This window comes from Spermophilus citellus, assembly GCF_964194105.1.
Source record: "Spermophilus citellus genome assembly, chromosome: 6".
NCBI lineage: Eukaryota > Metazoa > Chordata > Mammalia > Rodentia > Sciuridae > Spermophilus > Spermophilus citellus.
This window is the reverse complement of record NC_138187.1, coordinates 69,557,154-69,574,597: the sequence shown is the minus strand read 5'-3', so window position 1 is coordinate 69,574,597 and position 17,444 is coordinate 69,557,154. Positions and strand designations below refer to the sequence as shown.

General features: G+C 32.7%; 1 protein-coding gene across 18 annotated transcripts in view; it reads left to right on the top strand.

Annotated features, from left to right (window-relative positions):
- The window catches only part of PARD3 (par-3 family cell polarity regulator), a 692,586-nt gene that overhangs the window by 400,676 nt on the left and 274,466 nt on the right, over positions 1-17,444 (top strand). For all 18 annotated transcript variants that reach the window (XM_081300388.1, XM_081300389.1, XM_081300386.1 and 15 more), the window contains 5 exons: positions 3,537-3,662; positions 4,788-5,170; positions 9,564-9,703; positions 12,134-12,262; positions 14,615-14,653. In XM_081300388.1, coding sequence (XP_081156514.1) covers positions 3,537-3,662; positions 4,788-5,170; positions 9,564-9,703; positions 12,134-12,262; positions 14,615-14,653 — 817 coding nt within the window. The remainder of the gene's footprint in view (positions 1-3,536; positions 3,663-4,787; positions 5,171-9,563; positions 9,704-12,133; positions 12,263-14,614; positions 14,654-17,444) is intronic.

Here is a 17,444-nt window from a genome sequence, read left to right as displayed (position 1 = left end):
CTGGGTTGATTTTGCAGAATACATATCTAAAATTTGCTTTTAATGTACCTTTGATATAGCTTTAAGTTTAAAGTGATAGGTATAGAAGTAGAAATATTATATGCTTGCCTCCACACATTTTATGGGAAGCTGAATGTGTGTTATTGCTACTTCCATTTGATTTCCCCTTAGAAGTTCTTTTCCTTCTCAGTCTAGCTGTTATCTGTTCAATTTTCTTGTGAGTTTTTTTTTTTTTAATCATCATTAATTTCTATTCCTTTTGTAATCATTTTCACCTATTGGAGCAAATGAGATAATTTTGCAGATTGTACCACTTTACTTTTTAAATTAATTCATTCTTTTTGAGAGAATGATTCTAATAGTGTGGTCAAGTACTTAGAAATCAGCAGGCTACTAACTTCACCTTAATTCAGTCTGTTCCTTGATTCCCTGATCATTTGCTGTCACTCAGGGTGAAGTTCTTTGTCCTGTGCCACCTCCCCACTCCATCATGTCTATGAACCCCAGTGATGAGTAAAAGGATTCTGAGTTATTTGCAACTATTATAGTAATGTTGGATTCTAAAGTCTTGGTTAATAAATTTCCATTATATTTCCTGGAAATGTGCTAGTGTATTTATTTATGATTTTTAACACTTTTCTATATTTGGATTAGTGATGCATTTGGCCATATAAGAAAAGAGTCATTATATATACAAAACATGGCATGCTTTTTTACTTTAGGATTATTATTCTAGAGTGACTAATAGGAAAACAATATCTAGATAAACACAAACCATTGACCTATTTATTTGAAAAGAACATTGATGTCACTTGTATAAATAAAATACAGATTTCTAAGTTTCCTGGTTTTATTTATTTAGTTTGTTATTTAGGGATTTTTATCTTGCCATATTTTCCATACTGGCCTGGGATGCCTAGGTGCAAGTAAGTCTCCTACTTAAATCTCCCATGTACCTGAGGACATGCACCAGTGCACCAGGCATTCACACTGTTTTAAAGTGTTATAAATACTGAAAGGATCTATTGAATATAAATTCACAAATTTTAGGAAATTAGTAGTTAACTACTAAACAAGTGTCATTAAATATAGTCAAAATATATTTCCCTAGAAATTTTATGTGAGTTATTTTGGGTTACTCAAAATATTTTGGAGTACTTAAAAACATATTTATTAGTAGTCACTTTTGATTATAGAAATGGAAACATATAAGAAAATTACTTATGATTTTTCTCAATTAAAACTAATCAACTGGAGTCAATCTTGGTGCGGTATATTTTTATTTCAGGGACTGTATTCCTGCACTTTAAAAGGTGTTCTAAGTCTGTTGAGGTGGCTTTTAGCAACAGGTGTGCTGCATCACATGTGTGGCTATGTTATGATTACCTATAGAGAGTTGAGGCCTCTTTACCTTTAAGATGTTCTTTTCGTGTCTGCTTTGAAAGTCAAGAGGCCAAGTGAGTTTTTCATGTTCCAGTGGTATCAGTATCTGATTTAATTTGATTTCTTACATAGATCTTTTCCATTCATCAAAATTATAGACTTATGTTATTAATTTCTTTGATTCCTCTGTGAGAACACTGCAATTGAAGATAGAAACAAGTTAAAAAATAGGGATGACTAGATTTTGGTATGATTATATGTTAATATCTTAATTATTGGTGTCCTATGGTATGGAATCTCACTTTTCCTTATATGGACTGAGACAGTTAAGTTGCTCATGCAGGTAAATCATTGTACTTTATTCTTACCTTTGAGTTGTGATAATTTTTACAATTTTAAATCCAATGTAGTAGAAGGTAACTAAAATCACCTACCTACATGATTTATTTATTTATTTTTACTAGTCATTAATTTTTTTTAGATTCTAACACAAATAAATGCTAATCCTTCACTGGTGAATTACAAAAGAGAATTTGAGTATTACCTCTTTTGAATATTCTTGTAAGTTGGTAGAATTGATCTTAGTATAATGGCTTTTATTATCTTTAATGATAAGCACTAGAATGAACTTGATGATTTTATAAATACTCATGAAAAAAAACAAGGTTAAACTACAGAATAACAAGTGAAATGAGACTTTTGCTTCACTTGCTTTCCATTCTATGGCATCTGTAGTATAAGTGAAAACAGCACTGAATCTGAATTCTGATCACTAACATTCTATTTTACAAACAGCTTGTTAGAAATATGTGACTTGTTTGCCTCTGCTAAACTCAATCATCCATTCATTCAGTTGTCATTTATCAGACCTTACTACCAACTAAGTGCTTGAGTGCATATTACTGAATCCCATCTCTTGATCTTCTAGTAGCTTGCTATGCAATAGTAGAGATAAGTTGTATATATAACAGGAGAATGAGATAAAGGGCCATAGGAAAGATATCCCTGTTGCTTAAGTATAGAAGAAGGAGGTAACTATTTGGGTATATTTCTAGTGGGAAGCCTATACGTAATCCTGCAAATTGTTATTCTGTTGATAAATATATAGAAGTTACTGGAAATTATGACGTCTTAACTTTAAAATATATGGATTCTGAATTCTAATATCATTTTTTTTTGCTCCTTAATGAGGATTATGAAAGAAAATGCAAACTTAGAAAGTCTCAAAAATAAGTTCACCTAAAAATCTGTATTTAATCATGATACAGAATTTATGCCAATTACCAAATAAAAAATAGCAATCATACTAGTTTAAAATTCTTGTTGCTTCTGCATCTTAGGCATTTATTGTTTATTCTGAGATATATTGAGTGTCCTGTAATTTAAGAAGTTAGTTGTCCTAGAGCAAGCATATTAATAATTTTTATTTTTTTCTCCATCTGCATCTTGGAAAGTTCATTCAAACTTTTCTTTTAATCTGAAGTTTTAGTGCACATTTGAGAACATCGAATAGTGACTGACATTATTTGAAATTCTTACTGACTTTTTCCTGTTTCTCTTTAAGTGGAAATACTAGCAACAAATTACTTCCTTTACTGGGTAATCCTAACCAGGTCTGATACTCACAATATTAGATTCTATTAAATTCAAGTGACATGCATGGAGAATCTATTATTTCTAAAGTCTTTCCTATTACCTTCTGAAACCTTTAGTGCCATGAGGTTAGCTGTTTCTGGTTATCTTTTCTTTAACATAAAGGCAGAGGTTGCCATCAGCAGTGTATCAGCTGACTTAAAACAGAAAACTACGAAAGCCATGCACAAATGTGGGCTCATCTAGCTCCACATTGTGGTACCCTCCAACCCATTAGGCAAGCTGTGTTTGAAGCAGTTTTCAACATACACTATAAAGATTATATTGTATGAAGCTTGTTTCAGAAATATAAGCCAGAAAACGATTTCTTGTATTTATTGAAATGGTGCATTTCTACACATCATTTAGACTGTTTTGATTTTTGTCTTTGTATTAATCATGTCTTAGTGCAATCCTTTATAAGGGAGTTTTTCTAAACACGATATCAGCAGTAAAGTAATATGACATTGTGCGTGGTGGAAATATTACATGTGTAATAATTTGCATCCTTAATGTTCCAGAACCCTGGGTTTATTAGTAAAACGATTGGAGAAAGGTGGTAAAGCTGAACAAGAAAACCTTTTTCATGAGAATGATTGCATTGTCAGGATTAATGATGGTGATCTGCGGAATAGAAGATTTGAACAGTAAGTGTGTGGTGGCTGCACTGTAGTCCTTTTCTGCTTTAGGCATGATGGAGTATAGTCAGTTGAAAAGCTCCAAACATGTCTGAGATTCTCTGTGTACTGCACCTGTTTTCTGCCACCATCTAACTTTTAACAATTTAACCAAACTCGAGGTAATTAACAACATTAGACTACATTTCAGAATGACCTCTGACCAATAGAGCTGGTCTTGGAATAATCTGAGCCCAGTTTAGATTATACAGTGATAACAGTTCTGTTGCTTCTTCACCTTTTGAGAAACTCAGCAATGTGCTCATCTGTATTATCCTTTAATTCACATTTTCAATGGTTGCACATAATATGCCTTACTATATATAAAAACAAAAACAAAAACAAAAGTTTCCTTGAACCACAATATTGTGTCTTCATTTCCTTTTTCCTGACTGAGGACCTTATTCAATTAAAAACAAAAAGTTGGCCAGTTCCTGTTAAAGGGGCATGTGTGAGCAGAAGAATAGTGAAGAAAAACCATGGCTTTGAACATTTTAGATGAGGACTCTATCACTGAGCTATACATCCCCCCCACTTTTTCGGGGGTGGTAGTGGTGGTAATTCTTGTTCTTGAGATTTTTCTTGCATAAACAATCTTGAATTAATTTTGCTGATAACTGATGAATAGGTAGTTGCTTTCTATGGTTTTCCAAGTTTATTTATAAATTTATTTCTCTGAAAACTCAAAGGGCTTCTTTGTTAGGGAAATATTTAATACATTTTACAATTTGTATAGATTGTCTCCTAGGGAGAAGGCTGCATTTGATTTCTATTAATATTAAAATTAGAATGTCCCTGTTGTTCTTAAAACTTGTTTAATAATTTACAGTTGAGAGCATACTATTGTATTGTATCCATGATCATAGATAATTTTGCCATTTTTATTTAGAGAATGACAAATTTATATTTGGAGACATAGCTCTGCTTATATCAGAGCTTGCAAACTTGGTTAATAAATGGGTTATCAGAATTTTGCTTTTCAGTTTTAACACTCTGTCAGTTCTTATTGCTTAATTAGTATACTTAATTAAGCTCATAATATCTTCTAGTCTGCTGGTCTTAATTTGCTAATCTTCCATTCTTTCTCAAACCCAGAGCACAACATATGTTTCGCCAAGCCATGCGTACACCCATCATTTGGTTCCATGTGGTTCCTGCAGCAAATAAAGAGCAATATGAACAACTTTCCCAAAGTGAGAAGAACAATTACTATTCAAGCCGCTTCAGTCCCGACAGCCAGTATATTGATAACAGGAGTGTGAACAGTGCTGGACCTCATGCACTGCAAAGAGCACCCAGACTGAGCCACCCACCTGAGCAGATAGAAGCTCACCCACGACTACCTCATAGTGTACACCCCTCCGCAAAACCACCATCAGCCCCAGCTCCGGCCCCACAGAATGTATTTAGCTCAAGTGCAAGCAGTGGTTATAACACCAAAAAAGTAGGCAAGAGGCTCAATATCCAGCTGAAGAAAGGTACGAGCTATTTTATTTTTCTTTGAAACTGCTTTTAAAAGTCAACTGCTTAATCCAAATGTCTTGAGTTGATTGATTATTTTTGCCCAATGCTGCAGGTAGAACCCAAGGCCTTGCAAATGCTGGGAAAATGTTATAACAAGGAGCTACATCCCCAGCCTAGCACCTTGAATTTGAATCTAGTACTATGTGAAAGAACTGATATACAAAGATTAAAAACAAAACAAAAACCTTATTTTTTAAAATGGATTAAAGGCTCTATTTTTATGCTTTTCATATCCGTATGCTATATAGACATTAAAAGTAAAATTTTAAAAAGTAAGACTTCATGATATAAGTTTATGAGAAGAAGGTATCACATACTGTTGCAGTAAAATTTTTGATAATGAGTGGAAAATGTTTCAGGGCATGACCCCCCAAACAAAACCAAAGTGAGAATTTGATTGTTTTGGCAAATATGGCCCTCAAAGAGGCCTCTAGAGATTGTCTACTTCATTCAGTTCCAGATGGGGAGTGACTGGTTTGTGGCTGTTAGTTGTTTGTGGTAGGTTGTCAAGAAGTCAGGTCTTGTCTCTTGCTTTTCCAGAATACTACATTGCTTTCCCTCTCTTCCCCTTCCTTCCTTCCTTTCTTTCTTCCTTCCTTCCTTCTTGGGAATTAAACTCAAGCTCTTGCATGCTAGGTAAGTGATCAACCACTGAACTAAATCCCCAACCCTTTTTTTGAGTCAGGATCTCTCTTAGGTGCCCAACTGGTTTGGAGCTTGCAGTCCTGTGCCACAAAGCCCACTCATTGCTTCCCTTTTCTAAGGTGAAAGGTATTGCTGATTGTGTTTGTACACTGTCATTTAAATCTCCCTTTCCCATAGATGGTGGATTCATGTATATAGGGAATGTGCTGTTCCAGTTTGCTGCCTCTACAGCTCAGAGCAGACTGCTGGACTCCACTTTCTGGTTTTCAACTGGTAAACAGAGCACTGAGATACTTCGGCTGTTCATGTTCGATTATATTAGAAGATTTTGATATATTTTAAAAGCATGTCTTTTGAAATAGTGTCATTATAAAAAATATTTTTATGAGCTCACCCAACTCCTGAACTTTGATGGAAATTAATCCATAGAGTAATTTCCTCATGTCATATGGCTGTTGGCAGAAGATTCCTACTCGAATGTTTTCCATATCCTGACATTCAGACAATCTTCTTTCTATTTGGGGTAGCATTTACAAGGTTTTAAGCTCTGCAACTGTTATTTCCTTTCTAAGTCATATTCTTTCTTTGAACTTTTTGTGAACCACAAGTTCCTTATTTCTGGTTACTGATTTTCAAGCTCCAAATACTTGGTTGACAAGATCAGGAGTTGACAGCTTGCCTGTACCACTTGCAAATACAGAGCCTATCAGCAGAAACCCTCTCTACCTGTTAATTCCCAAATCAAAGAAATATCAGATCCTCTTTCCTCATTTTTTCTCTACTTAAATCACAGGCACTAGTTTTTAACCAAGAACTTATCAAGAACTACAAATAGAGTTGTATAAAAATAAAAGTCTACCTGAAATCTCTCCACAAAGGTAGAGTATCTTAGTTGGCCATTGCCATAAAGATATTAGTTTAATAAATATGGTTTTTCTTTTAGATTTATGGAGGAATATTCATTTAATTTAAGTTAATTATACTTTTCCCACAATCAGTAGGCTTAACAAATTGTGGTTATAATATGCACTTTATTAATGAAGTGAAATTGTATTTGCTAGTAAGAGAACTATTTGGCTGGAATTAGTAGTTTTATTTTAATAGCATTTAGAAAGATATGATTGCATCTACACAGCTAATTTAGAAATGGTATGCTTAATCAATATAAGAAAAATGGAAATGGTGGTTTACTTTTAAATATTTTTCTGACCTTGAGTAATCTAAATGATATAGAGCCTCATAGATTTCTCCTGATTTTAATTTACTGTGAGAACGTATAACAAAAAATGCATACTGCCTATGCAACTGCCAATTCTTAAAATATTCTACATAAACATAAGTTATGTTTACCATACATAAATAGGAAGAAGGATACTGATTGCCTTTGATTAGGACTAAATAAAGACAATTTAATTATAGTGATTTTATGAGAATTTAACAAGATTTTATTGTAGTTAATAATGTTTTTATCAGTTATTGTTACAGTTAACATTTTAAACATTTTTAAGAAAATATATTAATATATACATTGTATGCATTAGTTTGAAACTTTAATATCAGTTCAGTTGTGAATTAGTATGTTTCATGTGACAGCGATTATTTAAAAACTGGTATTCTTAGTTCTACAAAGAGGAGCCTTCAGGATGATGCCTCTTTGTCATAATTTTGGAACTATGTCATTTAACATGACAAAATATAATAGCCCCAATGTACTTGCTTCCATAATTATGATTTCTTAATATTTATTGCCATTTGGCATTCTCAAATACCCTGCTCTTTTGGAGAAATTAGCTTTTTAATAAAGTCAAAGGAGAAGGTCAGTAATCTGTTTCAGTCAGTTCAAAATGTTTTGTTGGCTTTGCTAAATGAAAATTGATATCTATTTATCTTTCTTTTAAAGGTCATTGTGTGAACTTTTAGCTTACAGATTTAGGGGTTATTGCTGATATTTTAATAGTATTGAGGTTCATATAACAATCAGTCTTTATAGTTCATACAAATTAATATTGCAAAAGGAGAATAATTTAGAATTCTTTCTTAATAAATGTTACTGCATGTCATTAAGAGTTCTATGAAAGCACAGGGACATATGGAAACGTCCCAACAGAATAATTAGGAAAATTTCTTATAGACAATATGCCATTCAAATCTTCTGCACTGAAGACTCAAAACATTAACAGTCTAGGCACATTAATGTGGTTCCAGACTAGAAATAAATGAATATTTTGTTTTAACTATAGAATACTTATGATGGGTATTGTTACTGGTATAATCAAGTATTTATTGATGCTCTGGTTCTTCTTTAACTCACATTTCTATTTGCTCATCATTATAACAGTTAATGTTATACGTTTTATTATAATTTTGTACTGAATGTTGCATTAAATTAATGTACTCTAGATTTTTTAAGTTTACAGAGCACTGTACTCTCATAATGAGCAAGTATTTTTCTCTAATATTATGAAAATGAAACTAATATCCTACAAATTAAGGTTTTAAAAATACTTAGATATTACTCATTTTTATTATATAAAAAATTTTATTATAATAAATTCTGATTGATTAGAAGTTTGTCATTATGTTCAAGGATTTTTTTTCTTGCCACATTTTGGCTTATTGCATGGTCATTCTCGTGACATACAGCGTTTTTAGACCCCGTATGGAACTTATATAAGATCATTTGTCAAGACACTAGTATTGCTGTATGTATATACATGACTGTATGACCAATGTGATTCTGCAACCTGTACACTCAGAATAATGAGAAATTATACCCCATTTGATTCAAATGTCTGATATGTCAAAATCATTGTACTGTCATGTGTAACTAATTAAAACAAAAAAATTTAAAAAAGAAGTCTGCTAAAGAAGTGAGAATTATAGAAATCAAAAAACTAAATTATAAATGCCTCATTAATTTTAGTACCTTTCAGCATTATAGGGTGAACTTTAGATTTGGTGGCCATGGTCTGAGGTGAATTATTCAGTGAATAATTTGCCTTTGGTGGCCGGGAGTGGGCGAGCAAGGAATATAAGTGGTAACTATATAATCTTTTGTTAAGTTCTCTTCCAATTGACAAAAGTAATACAGTTCATTCTCTTAGTAAATAGCTGTTCTTGTGGTTGTTCTTGGAATTTGAGGAGAATCTGTTACATGTATCTAGAAATATTTCTCATTTCATTATTCTCATCTCACTGAACATTTTCTTTTTCTCCTTTGCTTCTACCTTTTACTTTTCAAATCTTAATATCATTCTTGCACAATAATATTTGATTATTTAGCTACCATGGGTTTTCACAGAAGTTTTTTTTTTCTTTGTTCTTGTAAAGCAATTTAATTTATTTGATACTTAAAGACTTAAGATGGACTTGAAAGCTTTCAGCAAGCATATTTGTACGCTAAAACCTTCCTCTGGTTTTGAGAAGATTGCCATTTCTTTTTAGATGAGTGACTTTTGATAGGTAAAGCATTTAAACCTTAATGTCATTTAACGTGACAAAATATAATAGTAGTCTACCTCGAAAACAATTATTACACCTTTTTAAGTATTAGAAAAAATGTTGGGCATTGTGAAAATTACAAATCTTTAAGATGAGGTAGAGAATAATAAAACTCCTCATGTAAATATGTATACATGAGTGTGTACATGTGTAACATTCAAGATACTTCATTTCAGTTTTAAAATTTTCTTTCATGTGTAGGTACAGAAGGTTTGGGATTCAGCATCACTTCACGAGACGTCACAATAGGTGGCTCAGCTCCAATTTATGTGAAAAACATCCTCCCCCGAGGGGCTGCCATTCAGGATGGTAGACTGAAGGCAGGAGATAGACTCATAGAGGTGAGTGATATTTTCTAGGTACTGTGTTCCATCATTTCTGAAAAGTTATGTTTTCAAGAGTCAACTTGTAAAGTATTTTCATAAAATGGATATTATGTATTTGTGCAGAAGTATGCATCCCCAAACCATGTATTTCTCTTCTACCTCAGGTTTTCTCAGTTTATCTAACAGAGTTATACATACATTTTGTTTATGAAATAAAGTGATATTTTATTATGTATAAGTACCATATCTATAATTTTGTATTTCTAGAGGGCTTTATAGTTCTGTCTGGCATGGCTGTGCTTTTTTTTTAAAATCTACTTTTTAATCAGAGCAGAGATACATAAATAAAATCAGTGTGTCTTGAAGAAAGGAACAAGTTTGAAATGCAGTGTGGAGAATGAAGTAAGATGCAAAAGTCCAATAATAAAACAGTTTCTGAGAATTTTCTTCCTGTACTTCATGTTTTTTTGGTTCATTGGTTTTTGAAGCCATCCTAGAAATATATACATGTATATAATTTCTGTATGTGGAAATATTTGTTCATGTAGGAAAAATAAGAAGAGACAAGTGAAGAAACAGGATACTTTATTGGCTGTTTTTCCTAGTGTTTTCTGTAGAAAACATTCTAATGTTCTTTCTTTCGTGTGTGTGTGTGTGTGTGTGTGTGTGTGTGTGTGTGTGTGTGTTGCTGGAGATGGAATCTGGGGCCTGCTGCATGCTAGGCAAGAGCACTTCCACTGAGCTGCACCCCAGCTTCTGTGCTTTTCCTTCTTCCTCCTCTTCCCTCTTGCAATCTTGCTCCTTATCTTTCTTGATAATCACTTTATTTTTAAGTCTCTCTTTTTCACAATTTCTTCACCTTTACAACATTACAAAAGCTTTTGCTTATCTTTTTGAGCAATTGGAATAGCCTGGAAGCTGTATATATTCTGAGTTAGACTTGATTTTCTTTTCTTTTTTTTTTTTTTTTTTTTTTTTTAAGAGAGAGTGAGAGGAGAGAGAGAGAGAGAGAATTTTTAATATTTTTAATTTTTAGTTCTCGGCGGACACAACATCTTTGTTGGTATGTGGTGCTGAGGATCGAACCCGGGCCGCACGCATGCCAGGCGAGCGCGCTACCGCTTGAGCCACATCCCCAGCCCAAGACTTGATTTTCTATAGCTGTCAGCTTTGCCTTAAATCTGAAACTTCATATTTGCATGTTTCACACCCGACTGGTATGAAATCTGATATCTAATAGTTGCATTCATATAATGGTGAAAATTTGGCAGACTCAGTTTTTTCTGAGTATCTGAATATTTGGAATCCTTCAAAGAAAAACTATTAATGGATTCATTTTTTTCTCTTTTATCTAGATTTTTTTTTTCAGTTTTCTTGGAAACTATTATCATCTGTTTCCAGCAATTCCTTAAAATTAGTCCTATTGAGCTGTAGACAATGGTTTTAGTAGGAAGGGCCAAGTTTCAAAACATATTTTAACAACAGGAAAAATTTGATATTAAAATTTAAGTAATATATTTATTTGCCATAAATAATATTATTTTGGGTCAAAATAAATAATATGAAAGTATTTTAAAAGAAACTTATGTTCTTATTTTGTCGAGTATAAAGTGCTTTCTAATACTGATGTTATACTTCTTGTGAGATAAATCAATGAGATTCTAGGAGAATGGGTTATTCCAATTCACTTTTTCCTACTTGAATTTTCTTATAACATGGGAAACAATTGAGATGAAATATTACTTCCATTTCAAAATTATCATTATCTTGTAGTGATTCTTCTGTAATGTTTGATGTTTTACATTTTAAGCATAATGTTTTTTCTTCATTGTTACTTTCTGAAACTTAAAATATTTATGCCAAATTATTTTCTATTTTTTATTTTTTCTACTTCTTATCAGAGTAATACTGTTTTATTTTAATACAAGAAAACCAGTGATACACAAGATCATTGAAATATCATTTCAGGGGCTGAGGATGTGGCTCAAGCGGTATCGTGCTCGCCTGGCATGTGAGCGACCCGGGTTCGATCCTCAGCACCACATACAAACAAAAATATGTGTCCACCGAAAAATAAATAAGTAAAAATTAAAAAAAAAACAACCACTTCTATTCTTTAAAAAAAATCAGTTCAAAGTCAAGATTTGTATTGACTTGGCATTTTAGATGTTTTCGTTTATTACTTGTTACTTGTGAATTCCTAGTGCTTGTAGCTTTTGTTTTATTGATGTGCACTAAAAGATTTATTCCTAGCATTCTTCTAGATATCTGGCCTAGGTTTTTTTTTTTTTTTTCAATCATAGAAGCTTAGTGGTAACCAGGTCATCGCAGAATTTAGCATGAAATGAGTTATATTTTATACCAAATATGGTCAATTCTAGAACATGTGTCTTCTGTTAACAATCTGTACAGAATTGCAACTGAAGATTTTTTATTTGTTTTTAGGTAAATGGAGTAGATTTAGCAGGCAAATCCCAAGAGGAAGTTGTTTCCCTGTTAAGAAGCACCAAGATGGAAGGGACTGTGAGCCTTCTGGTCTTTCGCCAGGAAGACGCCTTTCACCCAAGGGAACTGGTGTGTAAATTTAGAACACATGAAAGATTTCTGATGTACATGAGCCAGGGATCTCAGTTAGCTACCTGATGGTGAATGTTTATGGAGACAGTTTCTAAGGAATTTCTTTATTTTATATTTCTTTCTATCCTAACTTAATATAAGCATTTTGTTGCCTTCCCTACTCTGACTTGGAAATGGATATCCACAATAGTGAACAATAGAATATTTAAAAACAGATTGTAGGGGTATTTTCTAGGACATCAAATATTTATCATTATTCACTTTCAGATGAACCAGTTGAATAAAGACATCAGTGATCTCATAACTGTCACTCCAAAGGCTGTCATCAAAAGCTTGCCATCTTCTCCCCGGCACATGACAAAATTTCATATTTTCTTAGTAGCTTAGCCAAATGTAGATGGTCACATATGAAAAGGAGTTTCTTGAAAAAAATTACTGAAAATAAGAAGACTTAGCTGTCAATAAGTTCCAGGGCTGTTATTGACCAAAAAGATCACATTGTTTGGAATGACATAAATGAAATAAAAAGTCATTTGTTTGGAAGAAATCTACTTTACTTTTCACTGCTTACATCAAGAAGTTCAACTATTAGAAACATTTACATGGCATTGGTATGAATGAAATACATATATTAAATATACATTGTTCTGAATGTTTCTTCTTCAAAAAGTACAATGTTTCAGTTATATATAAAATGACATAATTGGAGAAATTGCCTTTTCTTTTTATGTGGTGAGAAAATTGCTTTATTTCAAACATAAGTGGTATTTTAAATGTTTCAAAACAGTTTGTACCTGGTAAGAATATTTAACATCTTTTTCAGCTAGCTTGTTACTTCATCTAAAGGTAAATTACTATGTATAAATTTGGCAAGGTTTTAAGGTACAGTTCCCAAATTGATCATATAAACCTAATTCTCTTAGATAATAACTCATGTATGGTTACATCATTGTTGACAAAATTTTTCTTTGCTTATCAATAAATATTTTTGTTTTCCATATGAATTACATATATTCATATAAATAGTTATTTAAAATAGAGTTTCTTTTCAGTCATTAATTTAGCATTCCTTGATCCTAACACTCTGTGATTTTTGTGGAAATTTCATATGGTGATAGGGGTTGAAAAGTGAACACTTGTGTTTTAGGTTGATTTTGAATAAATTATGAAAGCTTCTTTATATTTAAAAATGTTTAATGCATTATTCCTCAATTTAAATTCAGTTTTCCATTTTCCCCCCACTGTTATCCAATTTTGTGCTTAAAATGCCACCTGATCCTAAATCTGGAGATGTCTCTATTAAATTGTAAATGAGCACTTACCAAAACAACAACTAAGCTTTCCATGTGATTTGATGAAGCTTTAATTCTTCCTGGGTGTATCCAAGCCATGATAGTTAGCATCATTAGATTGCCAAAGCTTCCACACTGCTCTTCAGCAGCCTTCTCAGAGTGAGTGCCAACGTATAGACAGCCCAAGGTTATTTAGGTTCTTCTGGTCCAATTTTGATCTTTCAGGCTTCTGTTTTTCCCGTCTGCTGCCTCTTGTTGTTTTTTTTCCCCCCTTGGTTATTTAATTTATTGCTTGTGAGCTTTTCATTAAGGAACGAGCCAGTAGGCCGTCAGTCAGTCCATTATGTATGTTGCAGCTGCCTTTCACGATTTAAAAGAATAAAATTCTGAAAACTTAAGTTAAAGGGTGGGTGGGTGCATTTAATGCTGATCTTTGAATCCAATTAGTGCAAAACTTTTCCTCTGTTGAGGATTTCTGTGTTTCACTTCTGCGGGTCTTAGTCTGAATACTTTTATTAGTTTGTGCCCTTAAAAAATAAATAAATGAAAATATTACCCCAAGAACCAACCTTGTAAGTACTCTATATTAGATGAAAAGAATAGTGTGTTTATTCCCTGTGTAATATTTTAAAGTATGAAGTTGTGGTTCAGACTGTGGTTCAGACTGATTTATCTATCTAGTTATGAAATGATCCAATACCTTAAAACCTAGATTTAGTTGAAAAAAATTAAAAACCAAAATTAGAAACGGTGCCAAGATTAGGAAAGAACTTTGGTGAGATTTGTTTTCCTGCAAGTAATACATTTATGATGTTCTATGAATGACCAAGTAAAAGTTATATTTAGAAAAGTTTCTGAAAACCCCCACCCAAACACCACACACATCAATGAAAGTTTGGGAGACAGAGAAATCCATCAACCATAATATAATCACCCTTCATCTAGTTGGTAGATTTTAAGAACCAGCAAAATTTCCATTAAAATAAAGCTTTGTGTCCCTGTGTATTGAAGATGGCTTTGGTCAGTCTGTATTTATATTTTTCTTCGATTCTTCTAGAATGCAGAGCCAAGCCAGATGCAGATTCCAAAAGAAACGGTAAGAGCTTTGTCTTTTGCAGGATGCAGAGATGTTGGAAAGATAAATGGAACTAACTTCTTACTAATTAAACATGAAGTAACTTGTCCTGCCTTTTTCCCAAAGTGGTCTTATTTTTAAATGATTCATGGTTACTACCCTATATAGAGGATACTTTAGATTATTTTTGTCAGATAGGAATAAAAAAGAGAGATTACTTTCCTATTACTCATTACGACTTGGTGAGGGTGAGGTTAGTAGTTGGATAGATATGCAATGTATTTCACTAGTTGTGAAATACTCTGTTGCTATCAAATGGGAAAAAAAGGTAAAAAACTTGAAAAAAATAAGCTAGAGTAAAGCAAAACTAAGTGAATAAAATAAAAATGTATTTTAAGGAGCAAAATTTGAAATGATATGTCAGCAATTGGGCTAAACACAGTTGTCATAATAACTATAAAGCGGGAAATTTCTCTTAATAAAATTCAAGTACTGGCAACTCAGATTAAAATGAAAATGTAGTTGTGTCATGTTTAGAAGATGGATTCTGATTCAGGCTGGCAGGAAGCACTAGCACAGAAATGCTGGGATTGTCCTGTCAAGTCTCTGCCATAACGTACATGGGGCAAATAGAGAGGAAGTATTATATTGAGATATAATATTATTGTGTAGAAATTCTAACAATCAGGATCTTTTGTATATCAAACAACATAGCATAACCGTATATCATTGTCAAACTGTTTTATATATATAAAATTGAACAAAACCATATCAATAGAGGGTAACGTATCTTTCCAAAAGTTGTCATGTTAAATAAGGCAAAAAAGTGAGACTTTAAAGAATTTGAGTAATGTAATTAATAGGTTTGACATTTTGTATAAATTTATAAGCAGGGAACTTTGAATTAATAAACAAATGGAATGTTATTTTTGAATATTTAATTATTCTAAAAATGGATGACAATCAACCTTCAGAGTTAAATCACTAAAGCACGTTGAGAATATTACACATTGATAAATTTGGGTTGTAAAAGTAATAGACTTACATTTTTGTTTGTGAAACAAATAGGTCAAAACCATAGTGGTGGGCTGGGGATATGGCTCAAGCGGTAGCGTGCTTGCCTGGCATGCATGCGGCCCGGGTTTGATCCTCAGCACCACATACCAACAAAGATGTTGTGTCCGCCAAAAACTAAAAGATAAATAGTAAAAAATTAAAAAAAAAAAACAACCATAGTGGTAATTGCCTATTGGGAATGTAGGCTAGGGATGAGAGGAAATTGAACAGATTGCTTATAAAGAGTAAAATGGAGTATGAGAATAATTTATATTATTTGAAAAGACAGAAATTGTGGCAGAGTATAATATAAAGCCAAGGATTTAAATCAGCTTTGTATCACTATAGGAATATACAAGTAGATCATTTCAAACAGATTGGCAATTATGAAAACAAACATGGTATGTATATGTATGTGCATGTATCTTAAAGATGGCATTTCATCTTTTAGTGGTAAAATATGTGTTACATAGTGTTTATAACAGTTGGCCAGTCACTTTGTAAAATTAAATATTTTCTTTTTTGGTGCTGGAAATTGAACCCAGAGCCTTGTATCTGCTAAGCATGTGTTCTACCACTTAGCTACACCTCCAGCTTGCCTTTCACTTTGAAAAGTTAGATTTCTTCCTCTTGGTGTACATGAAAGTAAATCCCAGTTCCATATAAATTTTAACCTAAAAAAGTATTAGACATTTTTTTGAAAGAAAGTATATGAAAATTTCTTTGTGTAATGAATGCCTGTCTAAGGATGATGAATTGACAAATTACACACACACACACACACACACACACACACACACACACCACCTATGAGAGTTCTTAGTATTTTTCAATTTAACAATTGTGCAAAAAACATACCTGTGCCAACGATTCATTTTTTCACTTTCAGCATATTATTCAATAAGATACAGGAGTATTCAGACATTTTATGTAATAGGTCTTGTGTTAAAGATGATTTTGCCCAAATATAGGGTATTGTAAATATTTGAACACATTTAAAGTAGGCTAGAATAAGTTATGATGTGTAGTAGATTAGGTGTATTCATTGCATTTTTTGACTGATGATATTTTAAATTAGAATGAGTTTATCAGGATGTGATTACACGTGTGTCAAGAGAAAATGATCTATCTATCTATCTATGTATATAGATAGATATGTGCACTTTTTTTTCGGTATATCAATAACTATATCCTAAAACAGTTGCAAGCTAAAGACGTAAGTATTTCCATTGTGATCCTTGTGTGAAGTGCCATTCCTTTGTGGTTCTATCTTAGCAGCATAGAACTTTTTGGGAAATAGAATGACTTCCCACATAATCAGCATATTTTAACATCTCTAATATTCTAAGATAGGAAATAATGGTGTAAAACATGTAGTCAGTCCTGTTGAAGAAACTGATGATTTGCCATATGATATTGAAAATTTGGCAGACTCAGTTTTTTCTGAGTATCTGAATATTTGGAATCTTACAAAGATCCTCCCTGTGATCCTTCCTTAAAATATGAGGACCACCAGGTATGGTTGCAAAGAATCCTGTAATCCCAATGAATCAGGAGTCTGAGGCAGGCGGATCACAAGTTTAAGGCCAGCCTTAGTAATTTAGGGAGACGCTCAGAAATTTAGACCCTGCCTGAAAATAACAAAATGAAAAGGGCTGGGAATGTAGTTCAATGGTAAGGTGCTTACGGGTTCAATCTCTGGTACCAAAAAAGAAAAAAAGATTCAAGGGCCAGTTCAATCCACCAGCCTTTGTGT